The sequence below is a fragment of the Crocuta crocuta genome, unplaced genomic scaffold (assembly GCF_008692635.1).
Source record: "Crocuta crocuta isolate KB4526 unplaced genomic scaffold, BGI_CrCroc_1.0 scaffold41, whole genome shotgun sequence".
Lineage (NCBI taxonomy): Eukaryota > Metazoa > Chordata > Mammalia > Carnivora > Hyaenidae > Crocuta > Crocuta crocuta.
In genome coordinates, this window is record NW_027529428.1 from 8530501 (window position 1) to 8549455 (window position 18955).

An 18955-nucleotide genomic window follows, 5' to 3' on the forward strand; every position below is an offset into this window, starting at 1 on the left:
GCTTGCTTTCGAGCCACAGCAAGAGCATCCAAGCCAGGTGTCCAACTCCTAGTTCAGCCTTCTCCCTGCGTTACTCTAAAGGCTCTTCCCAAGTTATAAAAATGCTTTTACGATGAAAGCCATGTTTATTGACTTCGGAACTTCCACTGGCTTTGGAAACATACTTGCCCTGGAACAAGATACACTCTTTGGGTTTAGAAAAGTATTTCCATCTGTATAAAATAAATCAACCAGGCTATGAAGAGAGTGAGCCAATCACAGCGAACACATTTTGAACAAATATTAAGCCCCCTAAACATAAAACCGCAGCTCAAATTGCTTTTGGGGATACGTCTTCCCTAACCATGCTGTCAGTTACTGATCCCCAAACCTCCGTCCCCTTCCTCCTGGCGGTTTATCTCGCTTCTTCTTTACTTCCTTCATGGAAAGTATCACAATCTATCACTAGGCATGCTTCTGTATTTGTACACCTGCTAACTCCCTGAGATTCCTGCAAGGGCAAAGACTTTATACATCATTTTCTGCTCCAGAGCCTAGTTCTCACACACAGTAAGCTCAACAGAGGTTTGCTCAAGGAATGAATGAATGATGGCAGGCTCCTGTTCTCAAAGTTTCCACCCTACAGCTTCACGCTCTCTAGTCCTCTCTCAACTCACCCCTAGAGGAAAAGCACAAAGTCTTTCTGTCCCAAGGCAGGTGTCCAATCCACTGAGACTAGTTATTGGCACTAGTTAACAGCAAAAGGAAAGAAGTTGGCTATGACTTACTGGTTGCTCAGCTCTCTTACTTCGCATGGCCGGAAGCACCATTCTTTGGCCAGCTTTTCTTGTTGAGATGCTTCTTCTAAAAACACTATCTTTAAAAGAAAGAAAAGAATCACAAATTAATGAGCTACAGGCATTTGTTGTTGTCAAATGCCTAAATCTTTTAAAAAGAGACTAAACTGTAGCTGAATTGATTTTTAAAGGTGTTCCATACCAAACGGGATAGAGTTTAGAGACAAAAAGACAGGGGTTTGTCTTTGCTTGTCCAAGGAAGCAAGGAGGTTTTTCCTTTTCAGCCTTTCTGAAGACATAAGTAAGACTTCAAAATTCTAATTTGAAGATATAGGGTATTAAAAATGGTTCTCTGGTACCTATTTCTCCCCACACCCCAGAATAATTGAAGGAAACAATTGTTTATAAAAACTGTACTTCACTCTAGAGTATGGTAGCAGTATCATGGGGAAAGTTATTGACACAGTATAATTCCATATAATAATTGCCCAGTGATCGAAACTTAGCATGAATTATATTGATGTTCCGGTGCTGGACATCGGCTATAAAAAGGGAGGTCTGCTATATTTTTCTAGTACTGTGGATGAGACGCTAATAGAGTAATCTCTCACGCAGGCTCGAGAACCCTAGGCAACAGCTGGGGAACCTTGGATGGCCTTTTACTCTTTGTCTGGTTTCCCCATCTGTAAACTGGGGTAACATCAGTACATATACTTCACAGGGCTACTGTAGAAAGTAAATGTCATAATTTTGGAAAAGAAGTTAGCACATTCCTAGAACACATTAAATGCTAGATACATTATATTTATTGCTGATTTTTTAAAAATACAGTGTTATTGTCTTCTTTATAAAAATGGATTGCAAAGCAAGAAAAAACAAAGAACAATGGAATACACATGCAGGAAATATCCTGCATTTCATTTACAAATATAAAATCGTGAGAATAAATGTTTCATGGAACATGAAATACTGAAAAAACACTGATAGATAAAATGTATCTAATTAATTAGAAGCAAGGCAATATACTGTGGGGAAACTAGTTTGTGGAACTGAAAATAAAGTAAAATAAATGTTGATTTCTCTATTCATTGGTGATATGCTTTTTTAAAAATTGAGATTTTTATCAAAAGAGAAAGATAAAAATGTAATTCCTACAAATAAGAAAAAGTAATTTGATGATTCAAAGAACATATTTGGATCAATAAATAGATCAAAGCAGATCCATAATTAACTTAGAAAAACATAAAACAGGATTTATCTATATAATTCAGAGCTGACTTACCATGAAAGACAAATACAAACACACATACAAAAAATGTGCAAAGCACTATATTCACACATTTGAGTATATATTTTAAATAAACTTTTTAAAAAAAAACGTTTATTTATTTTGAGAGAGAGCGAGAGAAAGAGCATGGGGGAGGGGCAGAGAGAGCGGGAGAGAGAGAATCCCAAGCAGGCTCTGTGTTGTCACTGAAGAACCAGATGCGGAGCTCAATCTCATGAACCCATGAGATCATGACCTGAGCTGAAATCAAGAGTTGAAAGCTTAACCAACTGATTCACCCCAGTGCCCCTGAAATAAATGGTCTTTGAAAATATAAATAATCAAAATTTATTCTGGGAAAGTGAAGCAACTAGTAACTCTAGAAGAAACTGAGGAAATTTTTCTAACCCATGAGGGAAGCTTGTGGTTCAGAACCATGCTGTCTAATAGAACTATAACACCTGTCACAAACACAAGTTTCTCCCTCCTAATAATTGGGGCTCTACCCTGAAGACATGACTGTCTCTGTGTTTCTCATGCATCCCAGTGGGGCAATGAGTTTGGTTTCTTCCATACTCACCATGGCCACCTCCAAACCATTTTTCTTTCAGCTCCTTGTAAAGTAAATTCCTTTAAGACCCACCCCTTCCAGCTTTCTAAAGCACCTTTCCTCTCTTTGCTGCTCTCCTTTACCAACCTTTCTCTCATTATCTAGATTTGTTGATGCCTGCCTCACATTCTTTCTCTCCAGTCCACGCCCTGCCTTCATTCCTTAAAAAATCATCATAGATCCTTTTGACACCAAGACCACCTATTTCCAGGAACTCATCTTCAGGGATTTATTCATAAACAAATGAACACATGAAGTTCATGAACTTCACTTCATGGTCACACCTTGGACATGTTCGTGACCCGTAACTGCTCCACCCCCAAAACTGAATCATACATTTGACCAAAATGACCTCTCTTTCCTGTTTGCCATTTCAACTACTCCAACCAATCTTCCACCTAAATTTCCCATTACCTTCTCCTCTCTACTTTTCCCCAGTCCATCAGTGGTCTTCTTCTACGTTGTCCATTTCTAGCTTAGATTCCACCACCTATTATTTCATATTTCTACATCTTAGTCAACACATACCTGGCAGAAGTTCAGCCTTAACTGAATCCAACTCTCCCCTTCTCTTGGCTGCACCTGAAGACCCAGGCAGCACTGGAGCAAAGCACATGATGTGGCTGATGAAATACCCATAATCATCAAGGTCAAGAGTACTCCTACCAACTCCTATTAACTCCTCACACCCTAAGACATTTCTCTAGCACCATAGTCTTTACTCTCAGTAAAACTTAACAGAAAACATAATTGCATATCTACCAACAGATCATTAAAAATGATTTTTCAGTAATACACTAATATGTAATTTTTATCAAATCACTCAGAAGGAATTCAAAGAATTGAGAGATAAAGCTATAATAAAGCTCCTCCCAATCCCATCCACTTGATTTATATGAAAATGTTTCTCAGCACTTAGATGTATAAAAATGGAAAGTAAGGGGCTGCCTGGGTGGCTCAGTTGATGAAGCATCTGACTCTTGATTTCAGCTCAGGTCATGATCTCATGATTTGCAGGATCAAGCCGTGCATCAGGCTCTGCACTGATGGCTCGACATTGCTTGGAATTCTCTTTCTCCCTCCCTTCTGCTCATACTCTCTCTCTCTCTCTTTCTCTCTCCCTCTCCCTTTCTCTCAAAATAAATATTTTTTAAAAGAGAAAATAAGAAAAATATTGATGCTGCTCCTATTTCATTAAACCCACAAGTTAATACTCATCCACAGATATATTATCTAGATGGAGGAAAAAAACAACTTTTTTACATCTAACAAATTACCTATGGTCCCAGGAAGTTTGAAATACATTTATGCACAAAAATTTGATCACAACGGTTGATGGATAAAAGACTTTCTAATATAAAACTATATTGCATTAGCATAGACTCTGTAATGAAAGTAGAATAGAGCTAGTAATTCAAGAAGAAAAGGGGGCTATATAGCCTTTCAAATCATTAAGAGGAAGCGAGTCCATGATTTTTTAAAACAGTAGATTAAGATAGATATCAAATCACTATATTTTTATTATGTTAGATACATTTTAAAAGTAATGTCACAGTTCAGTTTTAACACATATGTATTTATAATCTGCAAAAAATTATGGCTTTTTATGTATTTAAATTATTTTTGAGAGAAAAAGAGCAAGCACCTGCACACATGTGCAGGAGTAGGGGAGGGGCAGAGGGAAAGAGAGAAAATCTTAAGCAGGCTCCACACCCAGCATGGAGACCAATACGGGGCTGGATCCCATGACTCTGCCATCACAATCTGAGCCAAAATCGAGTCAGAGGCTCAACCGACTGAGTCACCCAGATGCCCCTGTTCTTTAAATACCACTGTAAGGGCGCCTGTGTGGCTCAGTTGGTTGAGTGTCCTACTTCAGCTCAGGTCATGATCTCATGGTTTGTGAGTTCAAGCCCCACATCAGGCTCACTGCTCTCAGTGCAGAGCCTGCTTCAGATCCTCTGTCCCTCTCCCTCTCTGCCCCTCCCCTGCTTACACTCAATAAATAAATAAATAAATAAATAAATAAATAAATAAATAAAACATTCAAATACCATTGGAACACTGGGTTGGAGAAAACTTTAATTCACAAATCAAGTACTTAATTAATAAATTGCTTTCTTGTTCTTATTCATGCATTCACTCAATTATTGCCTGCATGTAAATAAATTGATAGGTGAATATGAGTTATAGTGCATCAATTAGTGAGTGCTGTGATGAAAAATAAATCAAGGTAAATGGATGAGATAAAATGTGGGGTGTGGTGGTTCTCTCTGAGAAATGATGTTTGGGCACAGGTTTACATGAAGGGAAGGAGTAAAACACTTGATATTTTGTGAGGGGCATTCCAGGCAGAGGGAACAAATCAGCATAAAGGCTCTGATATGCTATTGAAATTTAATTTAAATCAGATGCTTGGCAAGTTTTGAATCACCATGGATGCCAGTGGGGAGACAGAAAAAGGACCAGAAGAATAGAGATGGTAGCTGGGGCTTTGCAGATCATGGTACAGCCTTGAGATTTATTTTTAACAAGTATCTAAAACTAGTTTGGAAAATGAATGTGGCAAAGTTAAAAAATTTCATTGATATTCTCATTATGGGACAATGCTCTTTCATCCTGAGTTTTTCTGGGTTTATGTGGCTGTTCAATCACATCTTCAATCTTTCACCATGTAATGAGTGCCTGTTGTAACCCATGACCTTCCTCCACACACCACGGTTTAGGTGGGCCGTCTGACACATGTAAAAATCAACAAAAACCAAGTTTTATAAAATCATAGATGGTGCCAGCTGACTGGCACCTTCTCATCTGATGTCCTTGTTTTCCAGATGAGGAAATCAAATCCCTTCTGTCAAGCAAACAATTCCAAGTGCTCTCTTACTTGAAACTGAGTATTTAGGATGAGCAAAACAAGAATGTCAGCAATACTAAAGCCAAAAGTGATGAGTAATGGCTGTTAGCTAATGATAAAAAATCTTTGCAAGATAGAGGCTTCAAATACCAGATGGTAAATCTGGGCAAGATGTTTGTTGCTGTGAACAGAGTAAACTGCTCTTCAGGCCATTGTGAAATAGCTTGCCCATCCAAGAAAATACGATAACATACATTGCAACCCAGTACATAAAATCCACCTTTAGGCCCTGTAATGGGAGACAAGATTAGATAAAAAATAACAGTTTCAAAGATTTCTGAATCTTTTGGACAGAGATGAAAATCACCATATTAGCTCAGTTCACCACAAACAAACAGATTAATGGAAAAGAAAGACAAAGTGAGATTACCTTAAAAAAGCAAAATAAGCAAAAACTTGTCAGCCTATAGAGGTAGAACTGAACAAGTTCACGTTACAAAGGCACCAAATGGTGGCATGGGGAACTTCGACATTCAAATCGGATGTTCTCATGTCACGGATGAGGAAACAGACCAGGCTATATAACTTGTTGAAGGTCACAAGCAAGCCAGGAGTACCTGCTTGACTTGACCCATCTTATGGAATCTTCCAGACCTTTTATGATTGCTTCTCCAACAGTATTAACTGAGGGTCAGCAAACTTTCTCTGAAGGGCCATATAGCAAATATGGACCACACTGTCTTTGTGGTAACTATACAGCTCTGTCATTGGAGCACAAAAGTAGCCCTGGGTAATAGATAGGTGTGGCTATTTTGTAATGAACCCTTGTGTATGGAAAAAATTTGCATTTTCTATAATTTTTACTTGTCATGAAATATTCCTCTTTTTCAATCATTTAAAATATAAGAATTATATTAGCTCACTGGCCATATAAAATCAGTCAGTGGGCTGGACCTGACCTGTGGGCCAGTTTGCCAACCTTCACTACAAACTCCTAAAAAGACTCATGTGAGTTCTAATCATATAATTTGAAAACCATCCCAGAGGCTTACACTAACATTAAATTAAAAAAAAAAAAGCTTTATCTTAATTTATGATTGGTTTTTCAATTGGCAATACATAACTTTTAATAATTATTCCTTAACTTTAGAGTTCGATAAAATACTCTTGGGAAAGTATACATTCTGGCTGGGTTACAAAACCTTATTTTGTTATAGAAAAAAGAGATTTTTCAATAGATAAAAAAAAAGTAACTTCAGTAATTCTTGTGATCTAATGGCCTTGCTAATGATTCATTGGCATTTAGTAACTTTTTATTAGAAAAATAAAATATTCTAAAATGATGGGACATCTGATAATAAAAATATTACTATTAAATGTGCTTACTGTGTGTAGAACACTGTCCTACACACTTTACCTGTGTGAACTCATTTTAACCTCACAAGAACCCTATGAGGTAGGTACTATTACTAACCTCACTTTACAGATGAGAAAACCAGGCACAGATATGTTAAATATTTTACCCAAGATTACACAGCTGGTAGGTATCTAAAATTTGAACTATAGTCTCTGTCCAGTCTGAGGGCTATTAAGCACTATGGTATACATTTTTAAAATCGTCTTTCATACAAATTTTTTTTAAAAAGCACTCCCCTTTAATTTCTCTTTCTCTCTCATTCTTTTTTTTTTTTAACAAAATATTTCTTTGTGCTTTTTCATTTCCTTCCCTTCCATTAATACACCCCAGGCTAGGGAACACAAAGGCAGTTGGGACGAAAAGTGTCATCAAGGCTGAGAAGGCTAACAGGGCCTGAAGAGCTGGGGATGAAGAAGTATACAGTCAGTAAGGCCAGCTATGTGGACAGGGATGGCTGAGGAGACAGCTATCAGGGTCAAGAGACTGATTACACACAGGTAACCAGCAAGTATGTAAATATACTGTGGTTAATCACAGTATTCACAGAGGGGAGTTACAAATATAGAAAGGGAGGACTCACATACAGTGGTACTGGATTTGAAATGGAAGTACTGGTGTCGACTATGGTTTTTAATTTAGACAGATCAATAATAAAGGAATGAATACATGCATACATACATACATACATCCTGCCTAAGTCTATGTGCTGAGAGGACTTAGGAACAATGACAGTCTGTAGCAATCAACACTCATAATGCTCAGATCTTGGTTTCTATATACCATTCTCCATTATAAAGAATCAGATTGACTCCAGGACTGCAGCAAAGAAAGTACTAGACAAATCTGGAATGTAATTTTGTACCAAAAAGGAAGCACTAAAAATATAGTTGAAGAGTGTTAAAAAGCACATAGGAGCCACTTTGAAGAAGCTCCAGCTAATGAAATATGAGCCATTTTTAGCATCTAATAATAATAATAATAATAAATTAAATCCCAATGAATAAAACAGGAATCCCTGAGTCCACACAAATGAAGGAAGAAAGGAAGGAAGGAAGGAAGGAAGGAAGGAAGGAAGGAAGGAAGGACGGACGGAAGGAAGGAAGGAAGGGGAGAAGGGGAGTTTTGTCTTACAGTAGAACACCAACTAACTCATGTGGAAAGAATAATAGAATTAGAAAATGAGCATTTGGCAACCATCATTATAATAAGTGACTCATGCAAAAATCATCAATGAATGTTAAAACTAGTGGGTGAAAAGTTTGTTGAAGAACAAAATATTTATATAAATCCAAAATATCTCCCCACAAATTTTATTTTACAGAGAAAAATAGGAACTATATTGTGGAAAGGCCTGGTAAATACTACCTTAACTAAGTGAACAAAGTTAACAGTAAGAATAATGGGATAAGTCAACATCGTGTGCCTCCTGCCATGATGCACCAAGAGGAACATAGCGTCATTTCTGTGGTATTCCTGTCCCAAAAAATGCATAATCTTACTCTAATCATGAGGAAATATCAGGTAAACCTAAACTGAAAGACATTCTAAAATAAAACAAATTGTCGGGGCGCCTGGGTGGCTTAGTCGGTTAAGCGTCCGACTTTCGCTTAGGTCATGATCTCGCGGTTCGTGGGTTCGAGCCCCGTGTCGGGCTCTGTGCTGACTGCCAGCTCAGAGCCTGGAGCCTGTTTCAGTCTGTGACTCCCTCTCTCTCTGACCCTCCCCTGCTCACGCTGTCTCTCTGTCTCCTAGAAATAAATAAATAAATAAAAACATTAAAAAAAAAAACAAAAAATTTTACAAAATAATAATAAAAAATAAAATAAAATAAAACAAATTGTCCTGTACTCTTGAAATAGGAGGACAAGAAAGACTTGAAGACCTGTTTTCAGTGGAAAGCAACTAAAAAACCATGCCAAGTACATGCAACCTATGATTCTAGTGAGGATCCTGACCCAAAAGAGGGAGAAAGCTATCCAGAACATTACTGGGTCAGTGGACAAGGTTTGAACAGATCTGTAGATAACATGGCAGAATTAGATCTATGTTAATTTTCTGATCTAGATGACTGTACATGATTATGTAAGAGAGCATCCTTGTTTTTTCTTTTTAAGAAATACACGTTGAAGTATTTAGACTAGAACAGCATGTCTGTGACTTACTCTCAATTAGTTAAAAAATATATATGTGTATGTGTGTGTGTTTGCATATGTATACCTACACATATCTACAGAAAGTGGGAAAGAACCATGAAACAAATGTGGTTAACATTATAATGTTAATCATAGGGGCACTTGGGTGAAGGATATGTGAGAGTTATTCATAGTATTCTTTTAACTTTTTAAAACAATTTTGCAATAACTTAAAAATTTTTTAAATATTAACTACAAAACAAACAGTGTATTGGTTAGAAATATAAATATTTAAAGCCACCTAGGTGGCTTAGTCAGTTGAATGTCCAACTCTTGATTTTAGCTCAGGTCATGATCCCAGGGTCTTGGGTTTGAGCCCCACATTGGGCTCTGCACTGAACGTGGAGCCTACTTGGGAGTCTTTCTCTCTTTCCCTCAGTCCTTCTCCCCAGCTCTCATGCTCTCTATAAAATAAAAGTAATAAAATAAAATAAAATAAGAAATACAAATATTCAAATGAAAGTATAAGGACAAGTAAGGACATGATAAACATAATTTTCAGAATAATGGCTCCCTCAGAGGAGGAAGGGAAGGAAAGGGGATGGAAAGGACATGTGAGAGGCTTTGAAGAAAAACAACAGTTCATCATGTCTTCATTCATTACAACCACACACAGGCATTATAACTGTTCTTTTTTATGTGAGCAAATAAATGAACAAAACCAAATTATCTGCTCATAATAAATGTTGTTTTTTAACTTCAAAATCACATCATATAAAATGCTCACACTAGGGAGGGAGGCAAACCATAAGAGACTCTTAAATACTGAGGACAAACTGAGGGCTGATGGGGGTGGGGGAGAGGGGAAAATGGGTGATGGGCATGGAGGAGGGCACTTGTTGGGATGAGCACTGGATGTTATATGGAAACCAACTTGACAATAAACTATAAAAGAAAAAAAATAAAAAATAAATTAAATGCTCACACCGATAATCCATGGAACACCCAAATGACCCACAAGAAAGACTAAAAGTGGGGTGTAAGCAGCAGGAAAATAGAATGACAGGGATTGAACGTTGATTCCACCCAATACCTGCAATCTAAAGTGAGGTCATATATGTCCCTTCTTTTCAGTAATGTGCTGAACAACCTCTACATGCACCTCATAGTTTGTAAAAGGCTTTGGGATACAAATTGTTATGCTCTAATTTTTTGTTTCCCAAATTCAAAATCCCTTGATGTCTTAACCAATTTGTGAAATAGGGAAACCGCTAACATGGTTACAATGATCACAAAACATTGAGTCAACTTCACCCCACATCTTAAAACCAAGGTTAAATGACACATTTGAATCATGAAGTCATTAAACAAGCTAATAATTTCAGCTGCTGTCTCGTAAAGACATCTTCGGAAACTAAATTCAGCAAGTGGACAACTGAGCATGAATTTAGAAAAAACACACTCATCCTTCTTTTGAAAACTGAAAGGTGGTATCAACTGTCCACAAAGTTTATCTCCACAGACTGCAGCAGATAGATGGATACTGGGAAGCAAATGCAGGCATGCACAAAAGTACTGGCTACATAAGTCTATTCCTTTGTGTGTGTGTGTGTGTTTTTTTAACATGAAATCTGCCTTAGAGACCTGTTATATGTTGAATGGAGGATTCCTCAAGTTGATATAGTGAAGTCCTAAACCCCCAGCACCTCAGAATGTGACTGTATTTGGAAATAAGGTCTTTACAGATTTAATCAAGTTAAAATGAGGTCATTAGGATGGGCCCTAATCCAATAGGACTGGTGTTCTTATAAAAAGGGGAAATGTGGGAAGTTGAAGGACAAAATACAGGGAGAAGATGCCATCAACAAGCCAGAGAGAAAGAATAGATGTTTTCCTCCCAGCCCTCAGAAAGAACCAACTCTACTGATATCTTGATCCCAGACTTCCGGCCTCCAGAACTGGGAGACAGTACATTTCTGCTGTTCAAACAACCTGGTTTGTGGCACTTCATTGTAGTAATCCTATAAAACTAATACAAGACTCTGCAGGAAAGATGGGAAGACGAGTCTAGCAAATCAGCAAAGGAAAAACACTGCGGAAACTCTCTACCTTTGTTTTCTGCAGGCACCTCATCTGAGAAGTTTGAGGTGGTTAAAAAAAACCAAAACACTAAACTCGCTGAAGAACCAAGATTCTGCTATTTAGTAGTTCTGTGAACACAGGCAAATTCTGTACCTTTTCTGACTTACTGTTCTCAAAAATGTGGTAATAATATGTGCCACAGTCTTCAACCTCATAAAGGCAAACTATTTTCATATGGAGATATGTAAAAACACTCCATGAAGTGTAAAAGCTCCCTGTAAACATAAGGTATTATTGGTAGTGTTAATATTTGATACAGTAGGAGACAATTGCCAGCATGGTGTGCTTTATTTTCAGAAAGGCAATGGATGGCCCCATAGAGTTAACTTTGTTGGACAAGCTCGAGAAAGGCAATCTGGGTGACAACAGAGTTGGAGAATTCATATTTGGTTATATATTCCTACTCAAAGGGCTGATGAACACAATGAGGAATACATGTCTGGGATTGCAAGAAACATCAGTAAACTCCGCCCCAGCCTGTTCTCATCAACCACTGTTAGATACGAAACACATAACAACTTGGAAGGGACAGTTTATTCCCTAGATAGCAACATCAAGTTTTAAAAAGACATCCATAGACCAAGACTAACAGAGGAAGTTTAACTAGAATGTAAGTAAAACCTGACATTTTATATTTAAGAAAAATCAAATGCACAAGGTAAAGATGTGTGAGACTTGATAACCACAAGGACCATGAGCTCCAAACAAGCAGTGTGCAATAACTGCCCGTAAAAACAGATTCTAAAGGAGGTCAAATTTGTAGAAACACAGGCAACCCTTGCTTTGCATGGTTCTGATACTTATCAATTTCAGATACCATGGTTTAGTTGAACAACAGCGCCCCCAAAGGCATGGTTCAAATATCAGTTACCATGGTCCACCATCTGTTACTCAGTTCACACAGACAGCAAAGCATGTAGCTGTGTTACCTCCTTGTCTCCCAGCAATAAACTCATGTGGCATTTTACAAAAATAGCTAATTGAAAGAGTGAATTGCTTAACAAAGATGGAAGTACAGCAGAGAAGGAAAAAGCGATAGCACAGGAAGTGAAATTTGAATCTAACATAAATGGAGTTACACAAGAAATAGCTGACCATGGGAATGTTGACATTGCCACCACTGGAGAAATTCTAGATCTACAGCCAGAGGAACTTAACAGAAGTAGACTTATCAACGTAAATGAGGATAGTGATTGAAGACATCTCAGAAGACATGACACCAGCAAGAGCCTCCCACTGAAGGGGCTCTCTGAGAAGTATCTCAAGAGAGACTACATTACATTGACAGTTCAAGACATAAAATCTTGGAAGTTGATCCAGAAGCTGGATGACAATTGCCAAGGCAAACAAAAGTTGCCTGCTCTGTATAATAAATTATATGAGAAGAAAAAGTTAAGCACTGTTCAAACTACTTTTGCTATGTTTTTCAATAAAGAAAAAAATACTGGGATTCTCTGTTTCTAATGTTTTTTTGGTATACTAAATGAACACTAGTTCATTCAGATGGGAAAGAAAATTTTTAATGTGTTAACAAAAGTTTTTAATGATCTTGATAATCATAATTTTCTCATTGATTCTGTTTTCTTAGGTTTATTTATTTATTTTGAGTGGGGGAGGGGAACAGAGAGAGGGAAGGAGAGAGAATCCCAAGCAGGCTCCACACTGTCAGTGTAGAGCTCACCTCGGGGCTCCAACCCAGGAATCAGGAGATCATGACCTGAGCCAGTCAAGAGTTGTACACTTAACCAGCTGAGCCACCCAGGCATCCCTCTCATTGATTCTTAAGATTACTTAGATTCTCAAGATTACTTTGCATGGTTTCAGTTTTCATAGTGGTTTTTCTCAGTGCCCTATTGTGCCAAGTGAGGACTGCCTTGTCCTGTCCTTCTAAATTTAACTTGGGGTGCACAACTAGTTGTTGGTTTGCAGTTGTGGAGGAATGAACTGAATTGAGGCATTTTCAGGAAGGTGACCCGAATGTGAAAAAGCCCTGAAATCAAAATGTGAGGGGAAATTCTGAGTGGAGCTGACAGTATTTTCTCTGAAGAAGAAAGAAATGAAGAAGATTACCCTGACTGCAGATAATGAGCACACCATCACATAAATGCGCCACTCCAGAGCCACAGAAGTAGCTTCAAAAATGGAATGTTCAGCAGAAGAGGTGTCAATTTCATGAATAGAAGAAACTTCTAACAATTGAAAGTGGGTATAAATGGAATTCACTGACTCACAACGTAGTGAACTTCTCATAGCTGGTGGTGCCAAGCCGAGGCTGACTGACCATCTGTTAGGTTTGTTGTAGCAGAAATTAACTTCTACACAGGGTGAGAGGGGAGCTTCCTCCACAACTCAGATTCCAAACATCCATGGTGGCTTTAAAACACGTCCACAGATTCTTCAGTGCTCCTCTCAGTCAAAAGGTGGAATCTTGTTCCCTTCCCCAACCTTGTGGTGGACCAAACTTAGTGATGTGCTTGGAATGAAGCACTCATGATGCTATTTGACTTCTAACACCAGCTCAGAAAAGAATAGCTTCCTCATAGCTCTCTCGCTCTTGGATATTATTCTGGGGGAAGCCTCCAGGCGCACCATGAGGGTATTCAAGCAGCCCTGAGAGAAGCACTTGTGGGGAAATACCACGGGTTGCTGCCACCCACTGTAAGCACCAGCTTATAGTAATGCAAATAAACTTGGAACTTGGAAGTGGGTCCTTCAGCCACAGTCAAGCCTTCAGTCCTGGCCAGCATCTTGACTGAAGCTTCCTGAGAGATCTCGTGCCCTAGCCTCTCGGCTAAACTTCTCCTGAATTCCTGACGCAAAGGAACTGTAAGAGTAGTAAGTTGTTTTAAGCCCCTACATTTGAGGTAATTTGTTACACACCAATAGTTAACCAATGCAATCCATTTTGAATATGAACACTAAAGGGCACGTTGCAGGCTTGAGAAGCTACTCACACAGCCTTCTTTTTTTTTTTTTTTTTTTGGTGCCACTTTTCTTTTAATAGATCCAAACCACAATTTCCAAAAATTAACTCCTATCATTGAAAGATAAGTGATTATACAATGGTAATCTGTTGTAAAAGTAGACAGCAGAGAAGGATTCTAAAATGAATTCCTCCCACTCTGCCTGATTATTACCCTACATTCAAATCTGCTGCAAAAGATTGATACAGACCTCACAAATAGGTATTAAAGTTCTCGTTAGCACGAATGAAGTCCTTCAACAAGTTCATCTCTCAGTTGCAAATGGGCAGTGAAATAAGTGTTGAGCCTGTCCACTCTTCATACATAAAGGAACTATCTCTTTCAATATGGTACCATCTGCTCAATCCAACCCAGACTTCTACAAACTCCAGACCCATATATTTGATATTTTCCTTGGTATCTCATTGGTATTTTTCACAAAGCATTTCAAAGTCAACATATCCAAAATGGAATCCATGATCTTATTCCCAAATTTAGTTAATCCCTTTCCAGAATTCCTGTTCTAGAGAATGAGATCTCATCAATTCAGGGTACAATGCAGAAACTTTCGTCACATCTCTCTCTTATCCTTTGCTTAAAACCTCAACGGCTCCCCACTGCACTTAGGATCAAGAAAAGTTTATAATGTGATCTACAGGGCCCTGGGTAGTTTGGCACCTACATGCCTCCCTAGCCTAATCCAATTTCAGCACAATCCCATGCCTTGTCCCTCGCTATCCTTGCTCTCTATGCTCTACCACACTGATCCCATTTACACCCTGGAAGCACCCTACTCTCCCCATCAGGGGCCTTTACACATGACCTTCCTTCTGCATAAACACCTTTACTCTATTTTTGCCCAATTAACCCTATTCATATTTCCTATATAAGTTTAGCTGTCTTTCCTTAGGACGCCTTTCTTCACTACTTCAAATTCCTCATCCCAGTCCCCAGTGAATGATTCTCAAAGCACCAAGCACCTCTTCTTTATGGAAAAACATTGTGGTTAAATGTGCAAAATCTAGAACCAGGCTGCCTGACTTAGATCCTTTGCTGTTGTGTGAATTTCAGCAATTTAGTTAAATTCTCTGGGCCTGTTTTCTCATCTATAAAGTGGGGATAATAGGGATGCATAGGTGGCTCGGTCAGTTGGATGTCCAACTCTTGATTTTAGCTCAAGTCATGATTTCAAGGTTTGTGAGATGGAGCCCTGAGTCGGGCTCTGCATTGACGACCTGGGGCCTGCTTGGGATTCTCTTTCTCTCCCTCTCTGCCTCTACCCATGCTGGTACACATTCTCCCTCTCTTGCACCCATGCTCTCAAACAAATAAATAAACATCAAAAAAAAATTAAGTGGGACTAATAGTTATAAACACTTTGTGACACCTAATTAAGACAATATACATAAAATGTTGAGTATGGTGGCTGACACATCACAGACATTATATATGTCTGAGCTACTGTTTGATTACAGTTTCAATTTCACAACCTCACATGTACTCATAATTATTGTTTTATTTATATCTGTCTTTATCTTTAAGTGGCAAAGTCCACAAGGGTGGAAATGTTTATTTTTACTCATTGTCATACTTTCATTTCTGGCCACAGTCTTAGTATATGAGAGGTGTTTAATGGACACTGGATGAATAAATACATGCCCTAGACTCTAGAGAACCTTCAAATGTCACATTAAGGAGTTTAGACTTTATCTCTGGAAGTTTTTTTTTTTTTTTTAACAAGAATCAGGTGAAAATTAATGGAACAATGATTGTAAGGTAAGTTGGGAGGAGAGTTTACTGACAGGAAGAAGCTTTAGTCAACCATTTGAGTAGTTCATTTTGACAAAGGAAATGGCCAGTGCAGAGTATGGGGACAATGTTAAGGAAGAACCCTCACAACTTGGATGTGGAGGGAATGGTTGAGGATATGTGTGTGTGTGTGTGTGTGTGTGTGTATGGATATGGATACATATATGGATATGGATATGTATACACACACACAAACATCTCTGAATGAGAGAATGAGGAAAGAAGGATAGAACTTTGGAGGGCCATGAGGAGATAAGGGTTTGTAAGAGGAGAGGAGAGATGATGTGGAAGAGTAGGACTTGCAGACAGAGCTGTCCAGCAGCAGGTGTTGACACAGGACTGACGTTCTGGAGGTGGCCAGATCTGGAGACAGAGACTGGGGTCATCTGTGCATAAGTGAGTGTGAACTCCATGCAAGAGAATGACATATCTGGGAAAGAGAAGATGGATGAAAATGTTAATGGAGGAAGCCTAGGGTTTGCAGCTGATTTAATGAGTCTGGAATGGTGAGAGGGGCCAGGAAAACAATTGTAAAAGGTAAAGCCAGAGAGACAGAACTGGGGAGTAATGACATGGAAGCTCATTCTCACCCACTCATTAATTCAGCTGAGGGGCCAACCACTAACTCCATGACCTACATCCTCAAGCTAATCAAGGCACTCCTTTGACAGTGTTTGCACGCATCTGCCAATAGCATTGTGGTAGGCTGGATGAAGAGCTCAGGGAATCCAGGTGAGGCCATGCTGGTAGCTGCAGTGGATGGAGAACAGAGGTCCCTGGAGTTGGACAGGTGGAAGAAATAGATCACATTGTCCACATGGTAAACAGGGAAATGGGAATTTGTGTTCATTATTGAAAAAAGAATCTCCTTGCTTCCAAACTCATCTCCATCTATTCTCTCCTCCCCGCAGCCACCAGGGCTATCTTTCAACAAGAGAGCACTGGTCACATGTCACTCCTCTACTTAAAAATGTTTCTACCAACCATGTGATTGAAGGATTAGAGCTTTCAGTCCCATCCCCTCACCCCCAGGATGGAAGAGAGACTGCACATGAAATACAACATGAACGGTTGATGATTTATTCAACCTTGCCTACATAATGGAGCCTCCACAAAACCTCACAAGATCGAGGTTCAGACTGGTAAGCAGGTGGACATGTGGGGAAAGATCCATGCCCTTTCCCCATGCCTTGCCCTATGTATCTCTTCCGTCCGGCTGTTGTTCCTGAGTTGTACCCTCTTATAATAAACCCTTAATCTAGTAAGTGAAAAATATAAGTAAGTAAGTTTCCATTTCCAGAATACTGAGAAAACACCTCAGCAGAAAGCAAAGGAGACGGTTAGCAAGAGCAGGCAATCGGGAGTCATGTGACCTTAGTTCACACCCCAGCAAAACAGATGAAATCATTTACATGCTCATCCACATAGAATGCCTAAGTACATTCTGGCCCATCTCTACAATGGAAAATTATGGATGACTGAAAAAATGAGGCACATCCCTATGTGCTGTTTATGTGCTAATATGAAAGGATGTCCAAGACAAAGCATTAAACAGTGCATTTAGTGTACCACCATTTGCCAGGGGAACAATGACTACTAACAAATATTTTAAAGGACAAGATATACACATTAGCTTGTATGTGTTGAACCTTATCTCTAGAAAAATATGTAAGACGTTAGTAACAGACATTGGTTGCCTATTGGAAGGGGTGCTCTCATGTCTAGGCTACAGGAACAAGGAAGTGCACTTACCAGCAGCTACATCTCCTTTTTGCACTGAGAACTTCCTGTCATGTGTGTGGATTTTTTTAGGTATATATATATTTTTTAAATCAATGTTTTATTTATTTTTGAGAGAGACATAGAGACAGCGTGAGAAGGGGAGGGGCAGAGAGAGAGGGAGACACAGAATCCGAAGACAGGCTCCAGGCTCTGAGCTAGCTGTCAGCAAAGAGCCCGACACGGGGCTCGAACCCACGAACCGTGAGATCATGACCTGAGCCAAAGTCGGACACTCAACCGACTGAGCCACCCAGGCGCCCCTAGGTATATATATTTTTAATGCCAGTTCCAACATTCATCATCTATGCGACATTGGCAACTCATTATTTAATCCCACTAGACCTCTGTTTCCTCATAAGACAAGAATAAAACTACTACCTTCCTCATCAAGTGGCTGTAGCCATTAGAGGAGATGGCACATATGAAAATACTCAAAAGAATGCCTGGGAGTGCCAGGGTGGCTCAGTCAGTTAAGTGTCCGACTTCAGCTCAGGTCATGATCTCACAGTTTGTGGGTTCGAGCCCCTTGTCGGGGTCTGTGCCAACAGCTCAAGCCTGGAACCTGCTTCGGATTCTGTGTGTCTCTCTCTTTCTGCCCCTCCCCTGCTCACATTCTGTCTCTCTCTCTCAAAAATAAACATTTATAAAATTTTTAAAAATGCCTGGCATAAACTTAGTATTCAGTAATGTCTGCGATACCTGTTTCAATAAATATGGGGGGCAAGATACTCTAAAGAGCCTCCAGTTACAAAATAATGATAGGCTGCACAAGACGTTTTAGGTAGCACTTGCAGGACACAGGGAAAGCATCAACCGTTTTTAAAAAGGCTAAAAACAGGCTCTAGGCTGAAAGAGGAGCAGGGAGCAGTAAATTCAGACGAAATGCACGGTAGTGTCCATAGTCCGCAGCTCCCCAAAGAAGAAAATAAAGATCCTAGAACCACAGTCATAGAACCATTTCACAGAAAGGAAGAAAGATGCACAAAGAGTGCTGACTAGCCCATGATCACATGATCCTTTGAATCACAGAACCCCTTCTCTAGTTCAGGTATGCCAACTGCTAGACTAATATATTTTCCCGTAATATTTAGTTCATAACATCCCCTTTACATCCAGCTCCACAGCAATCCAGTTATTAAGGGCTGGAAAAGATCTGTACTTTGATGAAGACAATGATGAGCTTTATTTTCTCTCGGTTTTTAG

General features: G+C 39.1%; 1 protein-coding gene across 1 annotated transcript in view; it reads right to left on the reverse strand.

Moving 5' to 3' along the window:
- GDA (guanine deaminase) overlaps nt 1–18955 on the reverse strand; it is an 82613-nt gene that overhangs the window by 45756 nt on the left and 17902 nt on the right. The window contains exon 2 of the mRNA XM_077759391.1: nt 768–856. Within this exon, the coding sequence (XP_077615517.1) occupies nt 768–856 (89 nt within the window). The remainder of the gene's footprint in view (nt 1–767; nt 857–18955) is intronic.